This window comes from Rhinichthys klamathensis, unplaced genomic scaffold (genome assembly GCF_029890125.1).
Source record: "Rhinichthys klamathensis goyatoka isolate OS25496 unplaced genomic scaffold, OSU_Roscu_1.1 h1tg000349l_1, whole genome shotgun sequence".
Taxonomy (NCBI): domain Eukaryota; kingdom Metazoa; phylum Chordata; class Actinopteri; order Cypriniformes; family Leuciscidae; genus Rhinichthys; species Rhinichthys klamathensis.
Window position 1 is genome coordinate 33,217 of NW_026606861.1, and position 12,350 is coordinate 45,566.

Consider the following 12,350-nt stretch of genomic DNA (forward strand, 5'->3'; position numbering starts at 1 on the left):
TTAAACACTAAAGGGCACAAATCCACAATGTCTCTGTATTTTGGCTTTGAAAGTGTTTATTGAAATATTACATTAAAAAATTAGAGAAGCTCATTCTCCCTTCACTAACAAACTCATCATTCATCGACAGCCACCTCACACTCTCACATTCACAGGAATCGGTGGGTGTGTGGTTACAAGCCTAGCAGCATCTCATCTAATTAATTTCGGTCTTAATAAAACTGGGATGTTATGTCACATTTTCATCTTGTGCAATCTGATCTTAAACGTCCGTGCATAAATCAGATTCTGTCTTCTGCACAAATGTATTACAAGGAAAGACCTTTTCTGTCATTGTCACTACTTCCTACAGCCCCTGGCAGCAGCTTTGGGGGCTGCAGGCTGATTGGATGTGTTGAGAGAGGAAGTGAGAGAATAGGCCTGCAGGTCAACTCTCTGCTGCAGAATGCCAGTCAATAGGAACTCTGTGCTGACCACGGGCAATGACATACTCACTGCCTTCTGACAAAGCGCCCTGTCCTGTTCACATGACACCACCACAGTGTTCTTCTGAATAGAGAGGGAGAAACCACAATAAAATATGGGAATATGTAATATGTGCATTCAAATAAGAGAATATATGCATTGGTTCTGGGTACCTTCTGAGCAGAAGGCATTTTAGGGAGGAAACGTGCACCGCAGCAGGTGATGATTTCTTTCATTTGAGATGGTTCTGGCATCACAGATGGGGTTACGTGAATCTCATAACCCTATAAAAGCAAAATTAGAGGAGAGAATATGTGTGATGGAAATAGTACACTTTGCCTTTAAAAGAGGGACTAACCTTTAAAAGAGGTTGACTTTGAGCGGTTTGCAGTGTCTTCTGTAGGCTGAAACTAAACTTCTTCTCTTGCTCGACGTCTTTCAATATGTATTCATCAGTAGAAAGGAAATGGCCAACTTTTCCACACTGGGGGAGAAAAAGAGGATGTTGTCACTGTGTCACACTAAAATTCAAATTAAAGTTCAAAATAAAGTCTGTATTATGTACTTGTTAGACTTCTTTAATTATATAGGTAGAAACCCTTAAACAGATTCTATATATATATAAAATCATCAATACCATAAAAAACATTCTTGACCAGGAAATCATAGAGTGACAAACATTTTTTTAAGTTCAGGAAAATTATTTGTATGTTAATCATTGTATACATGATTTTTCTTGATTTTACAAAACTGGTAATAATATTTCATAATATTACGGTTTTTACTGCATTTTTGATTAAATAAATGCAGCATTGGGGAACATAAGAGACTCACCGGTAGTAGAGTATGTGTGTTGAATGTGTAGGGTTATTAAAGCATTAACATAGATCATCTACGGCAGCCTTTCTCAAAGTGGGTGCCGCGGCACACTGGGGTGCCCCCTGACTTTGTCAGGGGTGCCGCCAAAAAATTACGTAGGCTGAAAATATATATATATATATATATTTGAATTTACATAAATACATTCTTCTTCTTTTTAAACATATGAACGTATTAATAAAATTGTAAATTCATTTTAGATAAATATATATATATAAAATTAACCATAAAAATCCGTCTCACAAGACCGAAGCAAGACACACACACAACTTGACGCAAGTGACGCAACCCATCACCGCGTTATAGCAACAACACCGACCGCGACGCGCGTCACACAGCAAACTGCAGGCTCTGACAAACACACATACAAACTATACTACACTTCTGCATAATGTGTCTCTTTTTACAACAAAAATGTGAATTCTGCCGGTATTCACAGTCTCATGCAGATCCGGCCTACAATCGCCGACGTAGGCGAAATTTGTTTGACATTTCTAATCGTAAACACAGCCATGTCGAAGCCTGCAGTAATGTTTTTCATTGATGTTATGGCAGTCCACTCTGCTTATTGTTTTTCGAGAATCTTGCACTCCTGTTTGTCATTGTGCACGAAACTTCATGCCAATAAATCATCAGAAATATTGCTGACTTGTGCGTCTCAAGCGCACTCTTTACGCTCGTCCTAATACCTGTTAGTTGTCCGTGGATTTGCCTATATTTGGCGCTGAAAATGGAAACGTCTTTAGACATGGAAATTCGATTTTACAATCGATTCAATTAACGTTTATGTCTCAAAAATCGATCAGGATTTTTTCACAAAAGTGATAGCCCTGTAAAGTTGTTATTATTATTGTTATTGTTATTTACAGTTCGTATTATGCTCTGTTCATTACTGTTCTGTCTAAATAAACAGGACATTTGCATTTACATTTGGGTTATGCAGTGTTTTTAATTTATATTTTACACTGGGGTGCCTTGAGATTTTATGCACGTTTGAAAGGTGCCCCGACTGAAAAAAGTTTGAGAAAGGCTGATCTACGGCACTGTTGTACACTTTTTTGTTGTATATTGTCACCCAAAACAGAACCATTTTCAATGTTTGAGAACACCTCACAATGCATTTAAAAAGATACATCAAACCAACATATGCATTTTATGGAAGAAAAGTCAGATAAGGATTGTGGTTTTTAGGTTTGGCTTGGTTTGAATCGGGACCTTTCTGTAATAATCACTCCCTCACCTTCTTTAGCCAATCAGGATTCACGATTGGCACCCCTCTGGCAACAGCGCACAAAAACTTGACAGTGCGTCTTGCTTTATCAGTCACCAGGTGAGTCATATCGTTCACCCCTCTCGCCAGACTTCCACCCAATTGAGAGACCACTCTCTCTCCATCTTCATCCGTCAGCCCAGTGAATAACACCTAAAAGAGAAGAAGACAGATTGGTGTCATCCACACAGTGACAAAACTTGCTAGTTAATGTCTGTATCTGAGGGTGTGTGTGACCTTGTACGCCTGACTGGAAACAGAGCGCCTTGGAGTCTTGGGTGTGGGCGACGGAGCCTCTTCTGTGGATGTGCTAGTGTTGGCTGCTCTCTTGCGACCTCTGCTGTTGCTTTGGGGTACAGAAGTGTCATTTACCATCTCTGCATCTTGTTCAAGCTCATTGCTCATTCCGACATTTACATTCTCCACACCAGAATGCCTGCCTCCTCTCCCCCTGCCTTTCCCAGAAGTTTTAGCTTGGGAAACTTCCTGCGGTTCTTGTAGCTTCACACTCTTCCTGCCTCTGCCTCTTCCTCTCGTCCCTTGGTTTGACGTTATGACACTATTAGCAGACCTCTCAGAACTTCTAGAACTGGAGCGGGATCGGGAACGGGTTGTTGAATTGGGGTCCTGCTCTTTGTCTTCGACTCCAATAGCTAGTCCTCTCTGGCTAGACTTTCTAGCACTGATTGGTTGCTCATTAGTTGTCTCTCTCCCTCGGCCCCGGCCCCGTCCCCGTCCCCTGCCCCGCCCTCGGCCTCTCTGGATGGATGGCTCCTGTTGTGAAGATACAGATTGTTCCGAGTTCATAGAGGAGCTTGAACAACGCCGTGATCGTCTGGCAGGAAGAACAAGAGGAGTTTCCAGTTCTGTTTTGTCCTTCTCCAATTGCTCATTCTTTTTTGCTTCCTGATGGTTCCCATCCTCCGTTTCTTTTTGTTCTCTTGCTCTCATCTGAAGCTCCTCATTTTCTTGTTTCTCCTTTTCTAATTGTTCTCTCTCTGCCGCTAATCTTTCCTTCTCTTTTTGTTCTTTCTCCATTTGAATTCTTTCCTCTTCTTTTTGTCTTTGTTCTTCTTGTTCTCTACTCTCTCTCTCCAACTTTTCCTTCTCTTCTCTTTCTAAACGATCCTTTTCCTCTTTTTCCCTCTGTATTCTCTCATTTTCTTTTCTTATTTTTTCCTCTTCCCTTTTCAGTCGTTCTTTTTCCTCTAATTCCTGCTGCTCTCTTTCCAGTTTTTGCCTCATTTCGGTTTCAGCCCTCTCCCTCTCTTCTTGTTCCTTTCTCTCACGCTCCAGTCTCTCCTTTTCTTCCCTCTCTACCCTATCTCGCTCCTCCTGTTCTTGGAGTTCTTTCTCCATCCTCTGTTTCTCTGCTTGTGCATTCCTCTCATCCAATCTTTCCTCTTCTTCCTTTTCACTGCACTTATGTTTTATACCTGTTCTTCTGGTTCCTCTCCTCGTAGTTTTTTCCTCTTCACTCTCTCCCTCTTCCTCAGACAATGCTTTCCCCCTCTTTCTTTTCCCTTCCTTCCCTTTTCTGGTTTTACCTTGGACTTTGCCAGATGAAGGTGTCTCACTCTCCACCTCTGTCTTGTCTTTCCTATGTCTCCTGCTAGTTCTGCCACTAGGTTCTTCTTGAGCGTTTTCCTCACACATAGGCTGTGTTTCAACAACCATGAGATCAGAGTTTGGTTCAACAGACTGAGCTGGTTCACCTTCATCTTCTTTTTTTCCTCTGCGAGATCTGTTGGATCTGATGATACTCAGATTTTCATCCCTTCCAGTTCCATCCTCACAAACAGGCTGTGATTCTGTGATAGTGGAAAGGGAACTGACGGCAGCTTCAGCAGGTTGTGGAACGCTATCCTCATTTATCTGTCTTCCCCTGCGGGATCTCCTGGATTTGATTCCACTGCTCAGATCTTCATCTCTTTCAATCACTTCCTCAGGAACTGGTTGGGTTTCTGTGATAGTGTGATGAACCGCAACCTCAGAAGTTTGTGGAACCTCATTGTCTTTCTTTGGTTTTCCTCTGCGTGATCTTCTGCTTGACGTTTTACTGCTGAGGTGTTTCTCCTGTCCTTCATCTTCCTCATGCATAGGCTGTGTTTCAGCTATAATGAAATGGGAGCTGGAGGGTTTTGGGCGTTCTGTGGAGTTGTGTTCATCTATCTGGCCTGTGCTAACTGCCTTAGTCAGATCTTCATATGGTGCTTCTTCTTCACACATAGGTTGAGTTTCAGCGAAAGTGACACAGGATTTCAAGCGTGTTTGAGCAAGCTCTGGAGATCTGAATTCATCTGTTTGTTGTCCTATACTTGGTACAGCGTTGTTGATCCCACTCTTCAGATCTTCATCCGATGCTTGTTCCTCCTCACACATCAGTTGCGTTTCTGTGATAGTGTGATGGACAACATTCTCAGCAGGTTGTGAGGCTTCCTTTTCTTTTTTTGGTCTACCCCTGCGTGATCTTCTGCTAGGCATCTTGCTGTTGAGGACTTTCTCCTGCTCTTCATCATCTTCACCAACATGTTGTGTTTCAGGGATTTCAAGACTGGAAGTAGAGGCTTTTTCAGTTTGTTGTATGGGTTCGCCTTTGTCAGTTTGTCTTCTACTGACCTTGTTCAGATCATCCTCTGGTGCTTGGTCTTCCTCAAACATTGGTTGAGTTTCAGCGATGGTGATATGGGACCTGGTAGGTTTTTCTGTATGAGTACTGCTGATCACATTGTCCTGATCTGGTGCTTCTTCATCATCACCCATTGGTTGTGTTTCAGCTATGGTGACATGGGAGCAGGAGTTGTTTTCATCAAGATATGCAGAATCACATTTCTCAGGCGGTTGTCTTGTACTTGGTTTCTGAAAGCTGTGCCCACTCAGATCAACATCTGTTGCTTCTTCTTCCTCACACATGGGCTGAGTTTCAGCAATGATAAGATAGGAGCTGGAGTGTTTACTTTTGTGTACTTTTCCTTCACCATCGATTCTCCTGCCTTGTTTAATGTTCTCCTCCTCTTCACCCTCTTGCGTTTCATTGATGGTATCTGCCTCCATGAGCTGGGTGGGCTCACTCTGATAAAACTCTTTGTCTTCTCCCTCCCAGATGAGTTGCGTTTGAGCTGTGAAGAGAGAAATGGGCTGTGTCTGCTCTTCTCGTCTTGGGGTGCTGGCGATGATTATAGTGTCTGCTGTGGAAAGGTGAGAGTAATTAGGTGTCTCTTCATCCTCCTCCTCCACATTTGCTACAGGAATGAACTGAGTTTCAGCAGTGGAGAGGTTGGAGTAGAGTTGGGTATGGCTCAGTGGCTCCTCCTGTTCTTCCTCTCTGTCTGTCTCTGTGCCATATGCCTGCGTAGCCTCAAGATCAAGCTGCTTTGGCTTGAACCCAGCACTGGCCCTAGCAGCTCCTGGATTTGACATTAAAGACAATGTATGGGTTCAGTATAAGTTAAGCTCAACTGAATGCATTTGTGGCATGATATTGATTAGCACAAAAAAAATATTTTGACTCATTCACACAAAAAAGGGGAAAAAAATAAAAAAGCTGGGTTATAGTGAGGCACTTACAATGGAAGTGAACAAGGCCAATTTTTGGAGGATGTAAAAGTAGAAAATTGTTGAAATTGTAATGTAACTTTCATTCATTCTGTTAAAACTTGTATTATGTTACGTTGTGTTGTCACGATAAAGTTGTAAAACTGAACATAACTTTAGAAAGAAAACGTTAAGCATTATTTTCACACTAAAAATCAACATGAATACTGTGTGGCTATACTTTGAAATTTAATATTTTAATGTTTACGGATTGGCATTTCAACTTTTTTTTTAAAGTTGAAAATATTGCTGTAAATAACATTGTGCTACAATTGCTGTTAATTGAATTTAACTTGTATTGAATCCTGAATATTCCTAATAACGGTATTCAAGACTTTAAGAAAATACAAAAATGTACCATTAGCAGCAGTTTTACAGTTAACTTAAAAATTTAGCAATTTTAGACATTTACTGTTTTGTGAATACGATAATAAAAAAAGAATGAGATTAATAGGCAGGAAGTGAACGGGATGGTTACCATATACTTGTGTGGGCGGTAGGTCCCAGTCTTCCAAGTGACCAAAAGCTTGGGTTGGTTCCTCAAGACAAGTCTTTGCTTGAGAATGGTGGTCTGTTTTTTTATGGGTGCTCTCTTCTGACTGCATTGCTTTGCCACCCACATAAGCCTTATGACTCTCTGCAACCTTCACAGCTTTGCCTGGTACAGGTTTAAAAGGATCCTCATCATCTGTTTCACTGTTTGACAGAAGATCTCTGGCCTTTATCTTCTCCTTGTCCTCATTCTCTTCATCTACATCTGTGTCACTGTCCATGTGGAGCTCTGTCCCTGGAGTTGATGTAGGTCTGACATCACTTCCCTCTCCAATGGGATGTGAAACCTCTGTCACCATGGAAACCTTCATGGGATTTTCATCTTCAACATCAGTGTCACTGTCCAAGTTGAATTCGGTAGGTGGTGGTGCTGATGAAGTACTTTCTGCAACGGCTAAAACTTCTGCTTTCTTTTTGGAGACATTTTCAGTTATAGGAGCCTCATTCTCCTCAACATCAGTATCACTGTCCATATGAAGATCTGCTGAAGGTACTGATTTTACCTTTGGAGCTTCTTCAATCAGAGCCTTTTGTTCAGTCTTGCTTTTCTCTTCCTCTTCTTCAACCTCTGTATCACTGTCCATATGAAGTCCAACTGAGGATACGGATTTATTAAGAGTTACTTCATTTTGAGCCTCTGGTTTAGCCTTATTTGCCTCTGGCTCCTCTTCCTCAACATCAGTATCACTGTCCATATGAAATTCAGCTGAAGGTACTGGTCTCACCTTTGGAGCTTGTTCAATCTGAGCCTTTGGTCCAGTTTTGCTTTTCTCTTTCTCTTCTTCTTCAACATCAGTATCACTGTCCATATGAAGTCCAACTGAAGATACAGATTTCTCTAGAGTTATTGCTTCCTGAGCCTCTGGTTCAGCCTTACTTGCCTCCGGCTCCTCTTCCTCAACATCAGTATCACTGTCCATATGAAATTCAGCTGAAGGTACTGGTTCCACGTTTGTAGCTAATTCAGGCTGGACCTCTGGTTCAGTCTTGCTTTTCTCCATGTCCGCTTCAAAATCAGTGTCACTGTCCAAGTTGAGAGCTAGCAGGCCAGGCTTAGATGAGTTAGAACAGGGTTTACCGGAGGTTTCCCTCAGTCTGAATCTGTCCATTGAGGCTGAAGATGGAGTGATGGAGCTCTCATCCTCACTGAGAAGATAAGACAGAAAATGGTGAAGTTTATTTTAAGCACAAGAAAACTAAGAGTATTTGTAGAGCTGCACGATTAATCGTTAAAAGATTGCGATCTCAATTCAAACACCCAAATTAGGGCTGGGCGATAAAACGATAACGATAATTATCGCGATATAATTTTTCTCGATAAAACGATATCAAGAGGTCGATAAATGTTCGATAATGTGTATGCGCCAAAAGCGGAACGAAACTCATTTGAACCGCGCGCCACACGGACCGTTTAACCGCTCGGCTCAAAGTCCAAATGGCAGCGCGAGCTCACTAGAGCAGACCAAGGGGGTAATCCATCGACCGGAAGTTGAAGTCGGCCGGGTGCCGCCATCTTGTAGCAGAACTTCACTTGCGTTAGCATTTCCATTGACTCCCATTCATTTTGGCGTCACTTTGACAGCGAATAACTTTACATCTGAGGCGTTTAAAGACTCCATTTGTCCATTATTTATTTCTAAAGAAACACGACAATGTATAAAAGGCTCCATTACCTTCTATGTTACGTTATGGCCCCGTAGAAACAGATTTAGTAAAAATAGGCTAACGATTGCGTCATAACCACTCGACTCTCTGTCGCGCTGTACAGAAATTACCGTATAGACAGAAGTAGAAACTCGCGCGCGATCGGGGGGACGTCGAGGCATAAAGTCAAGGGAGAAGCCCATAGAGAGTTGTAAAGCTGCTCCTGCTGCGAGCTCATGGACAGCTAATACTCACGATCTCCGGCTCTGCAAGTTTCGGAAGGGAATGATTCAGATTCCTCTTGGCACAGCTACTAGAAGATTAACGTCTGTCAGACAGGTTGCTCACGTCATCAAGCTTAGTTTGAGTCGGTTTGAGTCTGCGCGTCAGGAACGGAAGTGCTCAGAAATCGCTAAAAATGGGCTTCAACTGTCTCAACTGAGTTCCAATGAGATGGCTCTGTCCATTTCTTTTACTGTCTATGGAGCAGACGCGTTCGTCTCGCTCACGAGATCCAGTGAGAAGCGCTTAAGTTCAGCGAAGAACACAAATGTCCAGTTTAAATCAGTTTAAAGGCAGATGAAACACCGCTGACAAACAGGAGAAACACTGTACGCAACGATACAGTCAGAATCTGAATGGAAACTGAATCCATTTAGCCTACCATGGATTTACTGTAACGTTAGCCTAGTAATATTAACTGCACCATGAAATGTGGGATATACATATTGAATTGTATAATATTATTAATGTAGACAATGTATTAAATGACTAATGGAATATAATTACAGTATTTAATAATGTATTTAACTGTTTGTAGGCTAATGTAGGCTACTGTTTTTCATACAAAAACCATAGAAACCATAAAGTTACATTTTGCCATGATAGTGAGGTGCTAAGTTATAGGCTGTACCTGGCTTTATCTGTGGTTATCATGATCTAAATCCATGATACTGGATGACCAATGGTTAATTTTAATAAAACTCAAACAGTCAGAATATTACATTTTACCTAATAAAAATGTGGTCCTTAAATAAAAAACAAACAAACAGATGTTACTGTTTTTGTTAATGAACATAAATTTAACATAGTAGCATTAGCTTGAGTTAGGATGTAGATTTACTGTCAACTCACTGTCGAATATGCATTTCGAGACAAAACATGTAATTTGAATATTGCAGCCTGCACTGCAAACTGTGCTGAAGAAATATTTTTCTTTTCAAATATTTATTTTGTTAAGGAAAAATGACAAATGTTTGAATGTTCTACCTCAGATTTTTAAAACCACAATGCTCTGGTTTATACAACTTTCACTTAGGAGCAAAAATCTGCCTTTAAACTTGAAAGAAATAAAGATTTGACATTTATCGTGATAATTATCGATATCGACTGATATAAAAAAAAATATTGTGATATTTTTTTTGGGCCATATCGCCCAGCCCTAACCCAAATGATCTCATTCCTAAATGACAACGATTCACCTGTGTCTAACCTTTAACGAAATCACACGAGAACATTCAAATCTATGTTTGTGCTAATCTATGAATCGTGCAGCTCTATTTATTTCTACAATATATAGGGAAAATCCCATAGGTGTATTGCACAGTTTAAAACATTAAGGTGCAATTCATTAGTGAAATTTTGAGGACCCTGTAGTGTCCATTGTTAATACTTTAACAATGTATGAAGCACAGAAAGCACTTTAAAACCAAGCAGCTTTGTGGTTAATTTGAGTGACCAACTTCAACCCGATGCAAAATCTGTGAAAGGGAAATCTTTCGCCCCCACTCAAAATTTCCAATCACATGGATTCCTACTAATTACAGGATTTTGTCTGTGAAATTCAGAAGAAACTATATTATATTGAGAACCTGATCATCATAAAAGTTAAACTACATGAGAAGGCAAGTGACATTTACATCCAAATGGCAATTAATCTATAACAGAACCTCAAACGTGTCTGAACTCATTTACTGAATAGAAAGTGCTGTCTGTGTGCCTGTCACTGCATGAATTTGCATCAAGGCAGGCAGATCTTTTTTTTCCTTCACTCCATTGTTTTAGGTTGCTTCATAAATACCTATTTTGCAAAAGGCTGATTGGCTAAACAGGTTAATAGTAACCTAATAACAGCTATTAATAACACATTTTTTGTTTCTTATAAAGATTGATGGGACTCATTGAAACTTTCAAGCTCATAAAAATAAAGTTAGAGTGAAATTAATCTATATGATTCAACTGGTATATTGTAAATGTTCTGAGGTGACACTTCAAGCCTTAATGTGCTTTCAAATCATATTTTTCAAACGCAAAAACTACAACAAATGGGGCAATACGAACCTCAATGGTTCTTGCACATTGCATGACATTTAAATTTGAGATGAAATAATGGCTTATATTTCTATCATACAACACAATTGCGTTGACTTAACTGAATTTACCAGCTGAGTCGTATTTGGATATATCACACTACTTTTATGTACATTTTGGTCCCGTTGACTTTTATTACATGGACAAAAAAAGGTTCTTCAAATATATTTGAAGTGTTCTTTTGTGTTCTTCAGAACAAAGAAAGTCAATCAAGTTTGAGGGTAAGAAAACAATGACAGAATTTTCACATATGGATAAACTTTCTCTTTAAGTATAGTAATATCACATATCAGTTGCCCTGCTTTATGCAGTAACACATCAACATTATATAATCAAGCAATTATGTCTATACTAGCTGGGGAAAAGTTAAAAGGGAACATTAAAAAAAACATTCAACCTACCTCTCTGGAATGACTTTTTTTGCAGGGGTTAGGAATGATGAATTTGTGGAACTACACAGATAAGAGGAGGACGCTGAGTCTGAAACTATAGCAAAAGAGAAAAAAGAAAGCATGAAAATAGTGTGCTACCATAGCTTTCAGTAATATTCTTAGGTCTCACTTTACTTACCAAAATCTTTCCTCTCATCACTCTCTCCTTCTGAACCGGAGTCTGATTCAGGTACCAGGGTGATCTCAGGATTTTTGTGAGCTGGCTGTGGTGAACACATTTTGGGTTCTTCATCCTCAGGGCTCCATAAAGGCACAGGAGGCAAGGCACTCCTCTCTTTCTCTTTCAAACCATTCTGCACGCCTTTCCTCAACTTTGACTCCGAGTCACTGCTTGATAGCGGCGAACTATCCTTTTCCTCCTTTTTGGAAAGTGCTTTCTCTGGGGTTTTGTGTGTATCTCTCTTCGAGATGTTCAGGCCAATGTACTGACATGGCACATCAGCGATCACCACACTCTCTCCCTCGGTCAAAGCATATCGTACCTGAGGCGTCAGCTTGAATCTGCCTTTTCTGGTTCCATTCATACTGCCCATGTCCCATAAAAGTGCTTCCACAGCATCACCATTACCGGAGCGGCTGCTGCTAGAGCGGAAAACCGAGATGGAGATGACAGCATGCCGACCGGACACAGATCGGGCCGGAAGAAGAACAGAACAGGCAGCAGGATCACGGCCCAAGACATTCTCTCCGACGTAGAGAGGGAATTCTAAATGAATGTGTTAAGAGAGAAAAAGTGAAAATGATGCCATAATTTCAATAATGTTCAGGAAATATTAGTTATACAATATCACATAAGGTAGTCACGTTTATTGTCTCACCTGTCTCTGATATGTGGTCATTTTTAAACACCTTCAGTGTAGCTAACTGTTCTCTTTCTGGTCTTCCTACTTTCTCCTCTTCCTCTTCTTCTTCTTCTTCTTCAGAGAAAGGATCCTCAATCTGCTGAGTGGCATCCATCTTCCTCTCTGGTTAAATGATCAAGAGTGATGTTACAACAGAAATACGGTTGTTATGGATACCACTCACAATGTAAATAAAGATGTTTTAAGCCCGAATGTACACACACAACTTAAACAACATTGCTAATATCATCACTCTCATTTTTATGATTAGTGGAGATGTAT

General features: G+C 40.5%; 1 protein-coding gene across 2 annotated transcripts; it reads right to left on the reverse strand.

Moving 5' to 3' along the window:
* Window positions 1–38: 38 nt before the first annotated feature.
* Window positions 39–12,214, reverse strand: mdc1 (mediator of DNA damage checkpoint 1). Of its 2 annotated transcripts, none has more exons than XM_056232574.1 (9): window positions 12,045–12,214; window positions 11,345–11,932; window positions 11,176–11,260; window positions 6,687–7,906; window positions 2,852–6,021; window positions 2,585–2,767; window positions 824–949; window positions 639–749; window positions 39–546 (listed from the first exon to the last, which is right to left on the reverse strand). In XM_056232574.1, the coding sequence occupies exons 1-9, from the start codon at window positions 12,181–12,183 to the stop codon at window positions 340–342; spliced, it is 5,829 nt and encodes a 1,942-aa protein (XP_056088549.1). In that variant the 5' UTR covers window positions 12,184–12,214; the 3' UTR covers window positions 39–339. The 2 variants fall into 2 exon arrangements, with proteins under 2 accessions (XP_056088549.1, XP_056088548.1); XM_056232573.1 differs by having other exon boundaries at window positions 39–549.
* Window positions 12,215–12,350: the final 136 nt, after the last annotated feature.